At 41.7% G+C, this 18,858-nt stretch overlaps 1 protein-coding gene across 2 annotated transcripts in view; it reads left to right on the top strand.

Moving 5' to 3' along the window:
• Positions 1-8,461, top strand: part of LOC110000187 (fibroblast growth factor 14-like) — a 54,724-nt gene extending 46,263 nt beyond the window's left edge. For both annotated transcript variants that reach the window (XM_029281513.2, XM_020655378.3), the window contains exons 4-5: positions 2,355-2,553; positions 2,795-8,461. In XM_029281513.2, the coding sequence (XP_029137346.2) occupies positions 2,355-2,553; positions 2,795-2,946 (351 nt within the window). In that variant the 3' untranslated portion in view covers positions 2,947-8,461. The remainder of the gene's footprint in view (positions 1-2,354; positions 2,554-2,794) is intronic.
• Positions 8,462-18,858: the final 10,397 nt, after the last annotated feature.

The raw sequence follows: 18,858 nt of genomic DNA, 5'->3' as shown, positions 1-18,858 counted from the left end.
CTCACTGCTAAAGGAGGATTCCACTATTTTAAAACCTTAGCTCTGGTTTTAAAAGATCTTCCACCCAAAGTGACTAAAACTGACCAAGCTTTGTTTTCTATTTGCTCCTCTTGACTGCTTCAGCCTGCAGCCACGACCTAGGCTGCAATGTTATCCAAAATCCAATCAAAGTACGCCCACTTAGAGTGCTGTCGTTTTCCCCTTACAGGATGACAACGTTATTTAAAGTGTCTGATATTATAGAGGAGAAAAATCCGACAAATATAGACCTTATAGGTGTTGTAAGATTGTTTGTTTACTTTGAGTTACTGCTCGATTTATTACTACCAGACTCCATTGAGAAAAACAACATTTTACCTCAGAGAACGAGGGACCTTTAGGCTTCCTTGATCCGTGAAGATGTGTGTGTTTCTAGTGTTTTAAAAGGCAGATTAAGATCAAGCAAAGTCCTTTTTTAGATAACACAAAATATGCGTCAATCTAGACAGTGGTAGACAAGTAGTTCCTGTTTTATGGGAGATTAATTATTGTTTTTCTGAAAGTGAAAGATGTAACAGGTAGACTCTATGGAATCATTCGGTTCCTGTCTGGTGGAAATAGAAGGAGCGTTTCCAAAAATCTTTTGTCTGTCTATCCCACAATTTGTAACATTTCCCCTCTAATCGAAACCATGCTTATCAAAGGAGAACATTTAATTTGTCAGGTTTCTGTCGGCGCCAATAAATAGAGCATCCATTCATTAAAACCTGTCTTGTTCGTTTAGTCACATTTCACATCCCATAAGGTCGTCCTGCACCTCCCTCCATTCACCCCCAAAGCCACAAGTGTGTGTGTGTGTGTTGGTGTGTGTGTGTGTGTGTGTGTGTGTGTGTGTGTGTGTGCCGGTGTCTGATGCCTGTGCAGCTTGTGCCGCCCTGCTCTGCCTCTGAGAAGCGTCGTCCTGTGTCAGCAGGAGTGGATGTGGCAGAGCATGAGATATGGCACATTATATGTAAAATTAACCATTCAAGTGTTTGGGTGTGTATTCCTCTCTCTTCGCTCCCCACACACACACACACACACACTCTTACAGCCCACCCACCCACTGACCCCTCCCTCTCAGCGCTGGTTGGTTGCCACGGCTACAGTGTCGCCTCTCTTCCTCATGTTGCTATGAGACTCGGACCGACAGACCTGAGCTGAATGACAATGTGTCTGTGGCTCCGGCAAGAGGCCTCCATCAGCCAATAAGAGGCAGTCTAGACAAACACTTCCCAATCTGGGATCTGGGGACCTCGGGGGTGATTGTTTGGGTTGGCAGGAGCCTCCTCCACTGTCTGAGGAGTGGTTTATTATTAACTCCGCTTTTTAATTTCCCCCAGCAATCATCGCAATGAGAGAATGTGTCCGTCATTTTAAGATAAATGATTGTCAGATTTTTAAAAAACGACAGGAACGTCCTTGTTAAACTAAAGAAGATAAGATTAAAACAAGCTTCAGTTAAGTAGAGATAATTAAAGCTGAGTTAATCAATATATTTTATATTAACTATGGATTGATTACTATGTTAAATACAAAGTAAAGCAGTGGTTTAGGTGGGATGTCAGGTGGGGTTGATTTAAGATGAAATGGAAGAATGGAAATGCATGAATGTTATTAAAGGGGACATATTGTGAAAAATCCACTATTACAGTTTGAACATATATTTTTTTTTGGGGGGGGGGGTTTGTTTCTTAATTGGATAGGACAGCTGAAGAGAGACAGGAAAGAGTAGGGGGTGTAATGCAGCAAATGGCCGAGGTCGGATTTGAACACGGCCACTGCGATGAGGACTAGCAGCACAACCCATTAAGCTATCGGCACTCCGCCTCCCCGTCTCATTTAACGTATTTTCACAAATTATTAAGTGTTTGACTAAAAGGATCCCATGTTTTGTTTTCAGTCTCTGCAGCCTTTATGAAGGGAAGCTGACATATTGTTTATAAAACTTCTCTTATCCATCGTCCTCGACCTAAGCTTAAGGTGTTGGGTTGCTGAGATATTGCCGCTCTCTGATACAGTTGAAGAATTTTATTAACTTCTCAGACTGCCTGGATTCCCAAAACAAAAAAAAAAAGTTTTATGTCGAGCTGCCTTTTCCTCCTCGCTGTGACTCACTCGGGAGGACGATTTCTCACCCGGTAAGAACAACACCTTGACTCTGAGCTGAAATATGCTCCACTGGAGGCGTCGGTGAAACCACAGGAAAATACTTTTTGGTTTGTTGCTCGATGTAGAGAACGTCAGAGTGACACGACTTAATGAAACACTTAATGAGTCAGTCTGTGAAAACTCAGTGTACCTAACATGCCTGAACTCTCCTTGTGTCTCTGCAGGAACTGTTTACAGCAGAATGTAAGTTTAAGGAGTCGGTGTTCGAGAACTACTACGTGATCTACAGCTCTATGCTCTACAGACAGAAGGAGTCGGGCCGGGCCTGGTTTCTGGGCCTCAACAAGGAGGGACAGGCCATGAAGGGAAACAGGGTCAAAAAGACCAAACCAGCTGCACACTTTCTGCCTAAACCTATAGAAGGTAACGCACCTTTGAACACATTTTATTTCTACTTCAGATGTCGTTGTTTGTGTTTAAAATGTTTAATGGGAGTGAAGACAAAACTTTTTCTCTCTTCATTTGTTTCCTTCATTCACTTGTCCTTGACTCCTCCCCTCACATCCCATTTTCCTCCATCATTGCCCCCCCTCTTCCTCCCCAATGTGACCCTTTATCTCTCATCCCCCCCCTCCTTTACCCGATCATCCCACAACATTTACAGTCGCGATGTATCGAGAGCCTTCGTTGCACGACGTAGGGGAGGCGGTGCCTAAAATCGCTGCTGTGGGCCCGCCTTCCAAAAGCACAACCAGCGAACCGGTGGTCATGAACGGCGGGAAACCAGTCAGCAAACCTGACAAGGAGGAAACATAACCCCGCCCCTCTTTTGACCCCCCACTGCTGCACAATCATAAACTGCAACAAAAGGTAACAAAAGAAGTTCTGACTGGTCAGCAGTGGGGCAAGTCCCGCCTCTCGTCTCTCCCTATTGGATGGATCCAGCATCACTGGGGGGTTGGGCCGGAGGGACAGATTGTGTGCGGCTTGAGGCGGGGGAAGAGGAGGACGAAGACTCAGGCCAATGCTAGCCAGATATTCTGACACAGGACTATGGCGTGTGGACTTCTTCAAAATATAAACGAAAGAAACAGAAAATGGAACAAAATGTCGTCTTCGCCCGTTTTTTTCTGTGACAATCTGAAAGAATGAGGGCCCCCCCCCCCGTTTTTTTCCTTTCCCGATGTTTCCTGTTAGCAGGTGTGCTTACTCGACACACACACTCAAACGCACACACTCCTTTTCCACTCGTGCTGAAAAATCGACCACTTGGTTTTAATTTTTGAGCAGATAAGAAACAGATTAAAAACATCAGCGAAACAGCAAACCCTGACACTTCAGAGGTTGCTTACTCATCAATCAATGAAAGAGTAATTATCCTTTTTTATTTCTTTTTTACACTATTTTACATATTATTGGGTCTAAATGACAAATTGGTACAAAGAGTTTGGGGATTGCTCCAGTGAAGAGCAATTAAGAAATGAATCGTTGCCCATGTTTACGATTATCGGATTCACACTTTTGCATTTGTTGCAGGATATTCTGTACAGAGCAAACATGTGACGGCTTGTCCCTCATTTGAATCACGTACTACTTAGCTTTTAAAAAGAGAGAAATCACATTGGACAGCACTTAGCTCAAAGCATGCGTGTCCCTTTACTTTGCATACAGAACACTAGTGACGTTATTGTACAGACACAGAACAGACTTAACTTTCTTTATTCATAATATTTTTCACCCCTTTTGCAAATATTTTGATTTCTTAACGAGTAGCTCAAAAAAAGGACACGATTAACGGGCGAGTTTTGGCGTCGTGCCGCTCGATTTAGTGTGTAGCTAAACCCGGACGGATTTCCACAAACTCCCCGTGTGTAGCATCAGGCGGCACGCTGTTGTGTAAGCAGCGTGGTAGCAGTCAGTGTTTACATGGAGTAGCAGATAATGTAACAGACGGAGGGTCACGCCTCAAGAGAGCAGCAGTACTGTTTGTTTCTGTTGTTGTTCAAAGCACTTGTAGTTAAAGGTATGCATGAGGGTAATAGTCAACAGGGTAAAATATGTAAAAGCCACGATGTGTAGAGAAAGATTTCAGAGCTGGGCGAGTGGATCGTCCTCTAAACTCTGACCACATGAATTATTTATGTAATGAGAAGGTCCAGAAGAAATACGACTACACAAAGTGGCTTTACATCAGCACAGAGGCCTATGAAATAAAAAAAAAAGAAAGTATTACAGACCACCAAAAAACAAATAGCACACATCGATTTCAGTGTCGCAAAAAGCTGTCATCAAATCAACCGGAACCATACTTTTTTTTTTTTTTTTTTGTCTTTTTCTGTGAGACATGGAGAACTACAAGGCGGAAAATCAAAAAATGTCTCGAAACTGAAATGAAACCAAATAGATTCCCGTGCTTTGCCCTCTCACTGTGACAGACAACATGGCACCGATCTGTTCAACATTTAGGCTTTCTGTTTACTTTTTTTTTTTTTGGACAGCAAAACTATGGTGGTTGACATCCTCAAAAAGTTCCACTAATATTCCCATATTACCGAGGAGATATTTAAAACTGTGACACGTTAATGAGTCTATTCAAGTCAGGAACAGAAACTGTGCGTCCCTTTTAGTTTGAATTGTAATTTTTTCGGGCAAAATCACCAGTTTGCATTTTAATTAGATCACAGAATCAGTGTCAGAATGACCTCCTCTTCAAAGTGAATCCCCCTCCTAGAGAAACACAAGTCTGCGTGATTAATCCTCACTGTTGTTCCGACATTAATCGAGCTGGAAGCGGCTGAATCGGCGCCTCAGCAACAGGTGTGTGTCTGTGAAGCGCTGCTGCACACAGTGAAGAGCCAATCTGACGTGCTTCATGTCGTCCTGCTGTGTTGTACAAAGGATGCTCTCCACCGCTGAAGAGACTGTGAAAATACGAGACAGCTGACAGAGTGTCTAATTGGCATTTCTCACATTTGTTCCTCACATACACCACATGTTTGTCTCCCTCTCTGATCTCATTAGCTGTTTTCAAACAGATGACACCGACCAGCTCGCATATTAACTCCAATGTGTCCTTCCTGTAGGATTGTTCTGAAAGAACTCTAAAACTAGTGATTCATGATGAAATGTGTGTTCAAAAGAGAAATCACATCACTTTAGGTGTTTTTTCTGGGTATTTTTTAAACCTGGGTCTTGCTTAAGGGGATTGAAATGTGAGAAATGTACAAAATCTATTTTGTACAAGAAGTTAAGGGGTTGCTTTAGTACATTTCTTCAGTCAGCAGCCGTAAAACAGGCTGCTATGTTTTAAGTCAGGGCAGCCACTAAGAGCAAAACCAGGTGAAAACGTTACTGACAGAAAACCTCCAGAGAGAGACTAAGATCCTTTTTTTAATTCCAGAAACACTACTTATATCTGTGTTTTCAAAACCACCAGACTCCATTAACCAAAACAGGACTTTCATCATCTCCTGTCTTATTAGTTTTTTGTTGTTGTATGACTTTGTTGTTTAAAATGTTGCATCAAACACAACTCAGTATTTTTGTAGCAAACACAATTTAAGAAAGAAGAAGCAGTGATAGACCAACTCATGTTGTGTTCATGGCTACAGTAAATTGCTGTTTTTTTGTTCATGGAGCCTGGTGGTTTAGAAGAGACTGATTGGATGAAAGTTGCTGGTGAAAATATTTTTTCCCTCCAAGTGATCTGTTCAGTAATGTAGTCAGACTCTTACAGTCTGTCCTAACAGCTAGCAGCATGCTACGCAAGCTGGCGTGTTTCAGTCGTTGCAGCGTTTCTTAGAAATATGACCGAAGATTAGATGTTTTTTTTAAGCTTCTGTAGTTTTTGAGACCATTAAAGTAATGTTTTGAAACACGTGCGTATATTTTTTTAAAAGCCCAGGTTTGAAAAATACCAGAAATACCGTCATCCCTACCCTTAGAAAGATTTCACAAATCCTCAAGTACAAGTGAAATGTATTGCTGCTGTTGGTTCATCATCAAAGTGTAACTTTATCTGGGTGATACTGTCGATAATTGTTATATGAGTGCCTCTCATTCATGCAGGGTGGCTGCAGGTTTACACTAAAAATGCAGCCACTCTGAGCTCCAGCAGGGGAGAAACAACATTTCCAAATAATCCACTTGACTTCATCCCTGTCCTGAAGAGCAAAAATGGGACGAAAGCCGTGAGGAAATGTCTTTTTGTTGTGCTTGTTTCACGTCAGAGAAATGTGGATGTAACATTTATTGACTGCTTGTTGTGTCACGATAGGGGGTTACAAGTAAAACAGTAAAAAAAAAAATAAAGCCTGACAATCAGGTCTGTAAACTTTTATTTGTTTTGAAATGTATCCCGTGTTGTCTTAACTGCGTGAACCTTCCTCAGACTCCACTTTAATTACAGTATAGAGGACAATGTTTGTGCCTGCCTGAGCAACCATTAGCTGATCCAATCAGTTACAAGACTCCGGGACAGCGACTCTTATTCTCCGAACGATTATCAAGCTGCTTATTTATCCTGCACTGCTGGTAGATGGAAAAAAAAAGACAAAGCAAAATGAACATGTTTCTGTGTTCACGGAGGCTCTGCTTGTTATGTTAGCCGTAGCGTCTTGTTAAAAATGAAGATCTGTGGCACATTCTCAAGATTTAATAACAGCTGAGGCCAGAGAAAATGGCCTGGTTTCCTGGATACTGACCAAAAAACACTGCTAGGATAGTGTTTCCAGGCTGGCAATCACGGTTCAAACAACGAAAGCGCAATTACTTTCAGCGTCTCCGGAGAGATCGCTCTCCACTGGTGTTTAGCCAGGTACCAAGGCTACAATTATGAGATATCTAACAGCGGGTTCTTCTCAGGAAGAGAGCGTCTGATTTAATTAGAAACAAGCAATCACCACAGCCTGGGTCACTTTTTGATTTCCACATACGAGGACCGCTCGTGTTGTCATGGCAGGCACACATGTAGCCATCTTACTTCAGACTGTAGCTCTGAACTCAGACATCAGAAGGCACAAAATGGACACAAAGGATACAGGACAGAAAAGCTGCTGTGACCTGGTGCACTTTAGAGACACAGGGACATGTAATGGTTTAGCACTGTTCTCATACTGTAGCTCGTCTCCCTCAGGTTTTTCTTTGCAGCTTCTTCTTTCCGTTCCACTTTATTCCTCTTACAAAAGACTGCCTTATTACATCTGAATCAGTAAACGCACTCTCCTCCAAGCTGTTTCTTTCTTTCTCCGAACACTCATCCCACACAGCAGCAGAAACTCCTCATCCTATTTTACTTTTCAATTATCCTTTGATCCCCAATCTTCTGTTCACTGTAACTATGCTAGCTTTAGCACTTTGCTCGTTTTGTAATCATGCAGCCAGAGAACTTCTATTCCCATCTCTGCTTTTCTCCCTCCTCTTCCTCCTCTCTGTTTGGACTGTTTCCCACTTGTTGCATGGAATAAAAGAGGAAAGATGACTGGGGCTAATGCATGTGGTAACGTAGGTAATGTGTTATCAAAACAGAACAATCATTTACAGCATAGCACCCGTGACATTTTGCTTATGGCTCGTTTCTGCAGATGGTTTGCACCCGTCAAGCTTATATTTTTACATCATACTTCATTGAATTATTCAAAATGACGTCATATCCTGAAGACTATTTTGTTCAGAGGGTCGTTGTCTTTCCAGACTGAAAGCAGGAAAACTAATTAGAAAATAGAAAATAGAAACAGATAATTGGATGAATTCTGCTTCTTTTATCAGTGACAAATACAAAGCATGATGTCGTTGTATTTGCTGGTGGATTTAGAAACAGATGGAGGTATTTAGGACCAGAAAAGAGTTCAGTGGCCATGAAAATATCAAAACAGCAAACTTGCAAAAGTAGCTTTTAAAAATGTTCAAACTTGGAAACAAAAAGTTTTTTAGCATTAGTCTTTTGTTGTGAAATGCCTGAAGTCCTGCAGGGGGTGTGCTCAGTGCTGCCACTGGTGGCCAGAAGCTGTATTACAACAATATTATAGCTTAATCTTAATACTTAATTCAACCCCATTTTATTTGTAATAATTTCTATTTTCTTAAATGATAAGACCATTTGGTAACACAGTGCAAATAGTTTACAAATTATACTACATAATTATTAGCTCGTGCATGACTAATGATGATGATGATGCATCAACTAAAGCAGGATATATAAATATAAAGTCATAATGACTTCATGATATCCTTCATGTTGTCCCTGCATTGGTTAAAGTAGATTATTTGTACTCTTATGTGAATTGATTCAAACATTTCTTCTGTTGAATAAATCATGACCTGCTGCTTTTTTTTGAAACTTTTTAATCCACCAACAAGTCACAAGTTTCTCATGAAACATGTAAAGATTGACAGAGCAGGAACACACTAAACAGAAACTACGACACACAAAAATGACAGGCTTGCTTTCAAATTCAGACTTTGGGTAATTGCAGGAACGTTTGGTGATAAATTAGCATACAAGCAACATGATGGAGTCATACCTGCGATATCCTCCCACTGCAAACTGTGCGAGCAAACTACGAGCCAAAAGCAGAATGTCACTGCCGCTAACCTTAAAGGATATCTCTCTGTCTGTCAGTCAATGTACAGTTACACTTTACATACATATTATGCAAACAGAGTTTGTCTGCACTGTACAGTTTGTGTCCGATCCATTGTATACACACAGAAAAAATAAAAAGATATTGAATAAAGGATTTATAGAAAGGAACTGTGTCCAGAATTCATTTTGATGTTTACAGATATCATTCATGACTACATTTATCTGCTCAACATTTGCACTCTCACTCGTATGTGTCACCTGACGGATCCCTCAATAACTCCTTTTCATCCTTTGTGTTGAGCGCAGGGCAGCCTGTATTATGAGCCAGAGAAGGGCAGGAAGGGACTGACACTGCTTAGAGAAAGGATGGCAGACTCTTCAGCGCAGACATCCAACCAAATAGTAGGTGACAGAGTAACAGCTGTTTTCAGTTAATAAGTAGAGTTATGTTAGGAGCTGCAAAAATCAGTCCCAGATATCATTGAGGGAGAGGCGGGGTTACACCTTTGACTGATCACCAGCCAATCACAGGGCTGACATATAGAGACAGACAACCAGCCTCACTCACATTCACACCTACGAGCAATTTAGACTCACCAGTTTACCTAACGAGCATGTGTTTGGACTGTGGGAGGAAGCAGGAGAGAACATGCAGACTCCACACGGAGAGGCTCCTGACAGACGGGGATTCAAACCAGGAACCTTCTCGCTGTGAGGCAAAAGCGCTAACCACTGCACCACCATGCAGCATGACAACAGTAGCTGTTTTATTATAATGATGATAATGATTACTGCTATTGCTATGGAGGCAGATATACTGTATGTGTGCAGCAAAACTTTTGGTTCATTTTAACTGTTTCTAAAATGTCACCCAAACAAATTACCACCCGGTGAACCTCTTGTGACCACAGTAAATCCGCTCGCTTTGCTCTGTTGGTAATCCAGCCTCGGAGACACACAGAGAAAAATACCACGGCTCAGTTTGCAGAGAGAGCAGAGAGTGTGATGGAAGCACCATTAAACAGTTCCATTATCACACACAGATATGTACAGAGAGACAGCTCTGCAGGTTGGCAGGCAGGAGGAAACATCACACACAAAACCACACATCTCCTGGCCTCCTTTAAGTGACGGATGAACCAGCAAGAACTGTAATTAGGTGGCAGTAATTAAAATCTGCATATGTTAATGTAATGTAAATGAGGTGTACTTTGAAGGGCAGCATGATGTTTAATTAGCAAGAAAGAGGTTATAAAGAATTCAAACTTTAATTATATCTGGAGAGCTGCATCCTTCATATCTCATTCCACCTGAAGATCTTCATAATGCCAACTACATTTACTTCATTACTTTTATTAAGTGAGTGATGATTTCATTTCCTGCATCCCTTTTCTTGAGCATAATTTGTCTTTCTTGTGCCACTGGGCTACATTTCCTGTTTTGAAGTCCGTCTAGTTTCGCAATTTCCTGCAAAAAAGAGAACTTCAGGAAGACTGACCCTGAAATTCTCCTGATCTGGTCGTTCACACATGCTCCTCACAGTGGCATGACCATGAAAGTGAAGCATGACCATGAAAGTGAAGCATGACCATGAAAGTGAAGCATGACCATGAACGTGAAGCATGACCATGAAAGTGAAGCATGACCATGAAAGTGAAGCATGACCATGAAAGTGAAGCATGACCATGAATGCATGACCATGAAAGTGAAGCATGACCATGAACGTGAAGCATGACCATGAAAGTGAAGCATGACCATGAACGTGAAGCATGACCATGAACGTGAAGCATGACCATGAAAGTGAAGCATGACCATGAATGCATGACCATGAACGTGAAGCATGACCATGAACGTGAAGCATGACCATGAAAGTGAAGCATGACCATGAACGTGAAGCATGACCATGAACGTGAAGCATGACCATGAAAGTGAAGCATGACCATGAATGCATGACCATGAAAGTGAAGCATGACCATGAACGTGAAGCATGACCATGAACGTGAAGCATGACCATGAACGTGAAGCATGACCATGAACGTGAAGCATGACCATGAAAGTGAAGCATGACCATGAATGCATGACCATGAAAGTGAAGCATGACCATGAACGTGAAGCATGACCATGAACGTGAAGCATGACCATGAACGTGAAGCATGACCATGAAAGTGAAGCATGACCATGAAAGTGAAGTCAGGCTGTATTGAAGAAGATTTGAATCTGGAGATTGGGAACATAAACTCATGAGGAACATGTCCACAGAGGGAAAAGACAAACTGAGAAGTAGCAGCACTTTCTCAAAGATCTTTAAACTTCACTTTGCAACAATTGGTGTCGCCCCCTGCTGGCCATGAGACATAAAGCAGATTTATTTAGAAAACACTTCAGCATTGGTTTTTTCCTTTTAAAAATAAGTGTCCACTTCTTCTGTTCAGCCTGTGGGCCTGACTAAACCAATGAGATCACATTCGCCTGCAGCTAAAAACTAAAAACTCTATTATGGACAAAGCAAAATGTCTGCGCGGTAATCTCTTATTAAAAAGCAGCCAATTATAGCCGCAAAACAAAATGACATTTTGTTATCAGAGAGCACAAAATGTTTCGATTTCCCCGTCTTTTTTGATTAATTTCATTAAAACAGCGTCGAGTTGGGATTTTTGGGTCCCTTATCTGCTACACACTACACACAGACACACACCAACACACACAGACACACACACACACAGATAGTATGCCCATGCTGAAGCGATGTGTTTGAGGTGGCAATGAGAGCTCACTTGAGAGCCTGTTTCTGTCTGCCTCATTATCATCAAACACAACAGGCGCTCCAGCACTCTCACACACATACATTAACACACTAGCATGCATATACGCACACGCTTCTAATGCACACACACACAAACACACACATCATAGTGTCATAGATGGTTTTCATAGTAATGACGGCCACTTCAAGCATTTATGCCCCTTGCAGCTGCTGTTACCGGAAAAATGTGCAGCTCCAAACTGTCACCAAATATAAAACTAAAGAATGTGCAATACATGTTGTTGTCTTTTTTTAATGTTTATGTTAAAAACATTTTAATACATGTGTCACAACTGACCGACATCTCAACCGAAAGCCGTGATGTATAAAAAATGATTAACATAATTTATTTATGATTTTTTTTTCTTCTGGAATTTGGTTCACAAGAATTTAAAATCTGCCGCAGCTTTAACCTCCTCTGACAAAATGCAACTACTCGTTCTTCTTCATCTATTTTCCTCTCCTTGGTTCTTCTTCTACTCCTCTATTTATCACCTTCAGTTCATCAATCACTTCTTCTTCTCTCCTTTTTTTGTTCACAACAACAGGAGGAGGAAGAAAAGGTTGATGGAGAGCAGAGACACGTGAAGGCAGGAGCAGAGAGGGAGAGGAATAATTTATCTCTCAGGTGATAAGTGACATTTGATGGACACACACACACACACACACACACACACACACACACACACACACACACACACACACAGAGTAGGGCTGAGCAGCATCCAGTCGGGCAAACACACCGTCTGAATACTGATTAACCAATCAGAGCCCATTTCTGCCCGGCACCAGAGACACTTGTTGGCTGCTATGGCAACCGAGAAAGCATCATAGATGAGGGGAGAGGGATGGAGCGTCCAATGTGTGTGTGTGTGTGTTTGTGCGTGTGTGTGTGTGTGTGTGTGTGTTTGTGCGTGTGTGTGTGTTGATGCTGGATTTAAAAAAAAAAAAATACAACTTGATCTCCTCCAGATTAAGAAAAGAGGAAGAATGAATTTCTACATTTGCTGCGATAAATATATCTGATAGCTTTCTCCATGAATCATATTTATATTTAAATCGAATTTAACAATTACATTTTATTTAATCTCTACAGATTCTTCAGGGTATGAGAAGTGTTCTTGTTTACGTTTGTACCACGAGAATCCTTCTGATTGACCTCCCGGCTCTCATCGACGGTAATCTGACGCAGTTTATTTGACTCTATGAACAGATAGAACAGATTTAGTGAATACAGCTGACGATCTTTTCTAGATGAAACATTTCGACTTGACTCTGCTGCAAAGACAATCAGTGTTTAGATTTCCGGACGTCCTTGAAGTCGTCAGAAATGATCCATCAGACCTCCGTTCAACAAACAAAACTTTTGAAAAGATGTTTTTTTCTCCTCTTAGAAAGACTCTTTATCGTCTTTGTATAAAAGAACGCAAGGAAACTTTGTTGGCAGCGCTCCTGTACAGCAGCGTTTACAAAATCTCCTCTTAAGGACAAAGCGGCTGTGGATCAGTTGGTAGAGTCGTCGGCTTCGATCCCCATGTGACCTCGGGCGAGACTCTTAACCCCATGTTGCTCCCTCTGCTTTGTCTGCAGCGTGTTAATGCTAATGAATGGGGTTAGTTGTAATAAGAAGAACAGTATTAACACTCACACACTCTGACCGTGTCGTCGTGGTTACGGGCATTAATAACTTCTCTAAAGAAACTCTAGCAGTGGCGTCGTTTGTTTTTGTCTTTTTTTAAAAGAGACATCAGTCTGTTTTTAAACAACCTTAAAGTCTCTGCACAGGAGCTTTAAATCGATTGATGTACTCATCCTAACAAACTCAAATATTCTGAGTCAAACAGGGCGCGAGGTCCCGTCACACCTGGGATGTTCTTGAGTTTTTATTTGATCATCCATTGCCCCTGAGTGTTCGCTTAAACACACTTTATTGTATTGAAACTGTTCCACCTTACGTCCCTTTTTCTTCTGTAATAACTTCACAAGAGGTCACCACTTAACTTCAAACGTGAATATAGCTCGTAAAGCGTTCTAGCACATGATATCTTAAAGGTTATGTGAAAAGTCTCCGGACTTGGAGGTCAAAAAGAGTCTCTAGGTTTTTGGTTTTTTTTTAGCCCTGCACATTTCATGGAGAGAATATTCTTCACAGCAATGTTGAGTAAATTTAGCTCTTTCTCTTCTGAGCAGGGCTTTGAGAAGTGGGTTTCTGACACACTTATGAAACATTTTATTATGCGAGAGTCCCTGAAAGAGAGAAAAGAGAACAAAATTAAAGACGGGGGCAGCCTTTGTCTCGCTGCTTTGGCAATATTGTTCTCGACTGTCATGCAAATGAGGAGCAGCGGACTGAGAAATACAGGGAGAGATGGGGAGAACAGGCAGAGATAGTCACTATAAATCCTGCCCTGCTATTCCACGCCAACAGCAAGGAGGCCACTTTAATTCAATCTAAATTAAATCTGAAATGTCATGCATTCACATTTTATACATCATGACACAATATTTTCCCGTAAACTATCCGAGAAAAGGTGATAAAATACTCATTAAGAGCCTTATATTCTGCACGTTTAGACGATTTTGCTTTCATTGCACACCATGCTCTTACTGGCACACATACACACACATACACACACATACACACACACTGATAGCAGACATGAGTCACGGGGCGGTTTTTCACAGTAATCACATCCACTTCAAACGTCTGCATCTCTTATCGTCTCCGTGGATCAGCTCTGTGTTCAGCTTGACCACTGCACAGACGCAGCACAGTCTGATCTGAAACGAGTTTATTGAACATAAAACGTCCTGAAGCCCCTAAAATCCACAGACTGTAAATATGAATGTTTGAAGCTTGAGTGACGTCACCCGTCTGTTCCTGCAGGGGGCTCAGGAGGCTCATCGATGGCGGTCTCCATGCTGGAAATGCTGTCTCAACCTAACTTAACTTGGAGGTGGCCGCTTGGTACCCACACTGCAAGCTAATGAACGCTCGCACAAGCTTACCGCTGATGTTTGTCACCTTCCTGTCCAACAGGAAGCAGACCAACTCCCCGTCCTCAGGTGAAAGCCAACACAAGGTTCACCCTCGCTGAAACAAGCTTTATCCGCTTTGTGTTTCGCCAACATTTGCATGCTAACACAACAATTGCAGCTCGAGGCAACCATAATTTTGTCCACTGCCATAGCGCTAAATGGTGTTTAATTGTGGTGCGTTCCATTTCATAACTCCTTCATGTGAACGCGAGGGGAGAGGGGTTGGAGTCAAAAAGTTGCACATTCCTCTTTTAACTCTGCAGCCTCACAGAGGGGTCAATGGTGGCCGCTACTTTCCTTAATTTGCCCTTCAGGCCTCTGCGACGCTCACCTGAGTGAAAGCTATGAATCTCTCACCGTGTGAAAGGAGAAGTTGATCGTGAGGTGAATGAAATGCTGGTTATGTCACAGTTCAAGCTGGACCGCTTGTGATGGGTTAAACGCAGAGAACAAATTGTTCCTTCAAGAATCAATAAAAGATCACGCTTAATAAAATTAACTGAAGTGTGTCTGAACAAAAGCTGCTGTAGTTAAAGTGGCTATCACAGGATAATGGGCCCATTGTATTCCTCTCAATGACACAGATTCTCTTCAGTTATTTTCCCTTAACGACATCATCGTCCTCTTTTCGGAGACCTGAATGAGCTCAATGTGCGGTGGAAGGAGAAGAAATGTCATTACGGTGCGTTCACAGTCTGACGTTAACCGGCTCTCAGTTTCACAATGTCTCTGCTGATGTTGTACTTCAGAAACAGATGGATTTATGTGATCATTTAGGGATGTATAAATATATCTATCTGTCAAAAAGTCAGAACAAAATAAAAATCAGCCTTTTCAACCTTTTGACCCTCTTTCAATAAATACCCTTAAAGGCTGAGGTGCTTAAATCACTCATTGCCACTTCTTTACAAAATGTAATTGCATCCAAAGCAGCAACAAATGACATCTTTGCAAATTAACTGTTTAGTTTCTGTGATTTGATTTAACTAAATCTTTAAGTTGAGGTTGTTGTTTTCAGTGTTTCAGTGTTTATTATTCCCCCTGTTTTCACAGCTGAGAGGGGCTAGTATTTTATTTTGAAGGAACACGTTTCTAACTATCTTTAAGTTGAGGTTGTTGTTTGTAGTGTTGTTTACCCTCCTTACTGTATTATACTCAGAGACCCTGTTGACCTATCTGAGAGGGGGCACACTATTTAAACACCTCAGAACAACATCACCACCCACCCCACTAGGACCTCAGTAAATAACAGTTAGTGTTATAATTACTTTTTAATGCAGTGTCAGCAGAATCCACAGTTTTTTAAAGTTTTATTGAATCAGATCAATTTTGCTCGCACAGGTCAAATTTAAAAAAAAAAAGCCAGATGAGTTTATTCTAACGAAAGGAGAAAGTGTAGGGACATGTTTTATCTACTAAACTGAACGAGTGTGTGTCGACTTTGTGTTTAATATCTGTGTGTAAATGACATTATCAGACAGACAGAGGGGGAGAACAGTGAGTGCATTATTACGAGATCTGAAGGGCACCTCGGCAGCTTTAATATTGAAGTTAGACGAAAGAAGCCTTCAATATCAGGATTCATAAATATTTAATTTCATATGAATATGATTTCCCTGGCTGGCTCTTATGTGACACACACACACACACACACACACAACACATATCCTGTTAGAGTTTGGGACGTTCTCGTGTTTTATTATTAAGCTGCCTCAGCAGAAATAAATCACAGCGGGCTCAAAAGAAGCAGTATTCCTCGGACTAACAGGTAACTCAGCGTGTTGGTTCATTCACAAAACAGACCCACTATGCCAGAGCAGGAGCCGTATCGAGCGTTTTTTATAGAGTGGCTTTGAAGTCACTGCTCCACAGTTTGACAGAGAGAGAGAGAAAACTTGTTTTGGAGATTTGTGGGAATGGTCTGCTTCATTTCTGTCCACTGTTTCGCGGGTACAGAGGGGAGAAAATGGACTGGAGCAGGGAGAGGGAAAGAGTCGGGCAAGACAGCGAGATCAATGCTCAATGCTGCACAAAGAGCAAGAAAAAAGAATGTGTTTTTCTTCTGCTTTTAGGCAGCCGAAAGGTGTGCAGGTTTGGTGACCTTGGCAACCGGCGGTGGAGCAGAACATTTGATTGGTGTGTGTGTGTGTGCGAGTGAGTGTGTGTTCACATGCAGGGGATGTCAAGATGTTCAAAAGGAAAAAATCAATGCATTCTTTGCTTACAGATGCACATCAAAAAAAAGGTGCTGTTATCTTTTCGTATAAAAGCTGTTTGGTCCTCCTTTTGAGCCGTTAGTTTAGCAGCACAATAGAAAGCTTTTTAGTCTGATGATGAGTCAGACTGTTTTGTCTGCTGATCATAGTGTGAGACGTCTGGCCTTCAAGCAATTTCACCCGTGGTTTCTGCTGCCGACACTCAGCCATTTCAGCTTTCAGAGTCGGTATTTGTTCAGATGTGGACCAGTAGGTGTAACAGGCAATCTCTCCAAATTGTAGAGGGGGAAAAAAAGGGAATAGTCTAACGCTAAACTTTGTTAACCTGCTCTGGATGACATGTTTCTAACCTCTCAGATAAAGTGGTGTCAAGAGCACGAGAAGAGCCAGTCCATCGGAAAGTGTCAGTCTAAACCACATCAGATGCAGTGAGAGAGCAGGAACATGTTTTTAGTTTAAACTAAAAATAAGAAAGAGTTATACTTTAATTAACTACCTCATTCATTTTAGTTTTTTGAGAGATAGGACATTGGATAGAGCCGGAAATCATGGAGAGAGAGAGAGAGAGAAAGAGGAATGACAAGGGTTGGACTCTAACCTGTGCCGCCCGCCTCCATACACAGGGCGCTCGCACTAACCACTGCTCCACCAGCGCCCCAACCTCATTACTTTAAAGACATCATTCTGGCTGCTGTGAAACAGTGAGGTCTCTGAAAGGCCACACAGTTTCTGAAACTCTCGACCTCGCCATTGTTAGTCTGATTTTAACAGGTTTTTCTTTATTAGACTTATTGGACTCTTTATCCTTTAGGTGCCCGTCGTTAGGGTGACTGAAAGTTAGGGTTAGACATCATCGTGGGACTCGCACGTTCTTCCCTCTTAGTCGTCTACATGGGACGAAATGGGAGAACATAGTGTTGTTGCTTATATTATAAGAATTCAAAGTGTTTCCCTCAAATATTAACAAGTCTAACAAACAGAAACAAACAGCCGCTCCCCGCTGCCTCCTGACGCCCTCCTGTCTCTCTCTCTCTGTTTTCGCTGTCTGTCAATAAGAGGAGACGGTGGCATTTCCAGCCTGCCGACAGCTTCTCCCATCAGGCCTCATGACTGACGGCAGAACTCCAGTGCATGGGTATGAATGCAAGAGCGCCAATAAACTATTCTTTGCTCATCCTTTAATGTGTCCATCAATCCATTTGACCGCCTCAGCAGAATAAAATATCTTTTAAGCGGCCGCAGTTTGCGATGCTAATGTGACAAATTTAATAACTGAGATCTGCAGGTGGCGAGGTCAAACAGCTGCTGGTGCAATCACTTCATTACACTGGCATGAATGTAAAGCTCTGATCTTTCTTTTAGTTTGAGGCAGGAAGTGAAAACTCTAACCCTGGGAATGTATCGGGGAGGTGTTGATCCTCTGTGGAGCATGCATATCTATTTCTAATGCATCACTCTCTGGACTAATTTAAAAGTCAAGATTCATTTTGTGGCTTTTTACGCCTTTATTGGCGAGACAGGACAGTGGATAGAATCCGATCCCCAGCTCCTGTGGCTACATATCCGATGTGTCCTTGTATTATTGTATTATTGTATTATTGTATTATTTTATGAGTTTATTTGAATCTGGGATGACGTACAACATACATCAGTCTCAGAGGAGAAAGGATGCTTTGTACCAGATTTAGCTAACTAGTTTATTTCTGTCTGTTGTCTCTGGACATGTGAGGGGAATCTTACGCAAACATAAGATTTTCCAGATGTTATCTGCTGCTTAGTTTGTTAATTTCCAAGAGACAAACTTATGGAGGTTTTTCAGTGTCTCAAATGTTGCTTGTTACTGTTACTGCTCTTTTAGTGTTTCATCTAAAAGACATGTAGTGGATAAATTGTGGCTGTATGTGCATGAAGACTGACTGACTTTAGAAGAATTTACATTTTCAAGCCCCCGCCCCCCAGGCCGTCTTCCTGACCTTTTTGAAGGTGTTACACCTGGAGAGTTCAGAAGATGATTTGTCTTCCTGCACTTTACTCTGGAATATTTAAACAGTGAAACTGCGTCATCCTCGTGCGAGCACATGCAGCAG

The sequence above is a fragment of the Labrus bergylta genome, chromosome 24 (genome assembly GCF_963930695.1).
Source record: "Labrus bergylta chromosome 24, fLabBer1.1, whole genome shotgun sequence".
In the NCBI taxonomy this organism is placed as follows: domain Eukaryota; kingdom Metazoa; phylum Chordata; class Actinopteri; order Labriformes; family Labridae; genus Labrus; species Labrus bergylta.
This window is presented reverse-complemented; position numbering and strand designations above follow the sequence as displayed.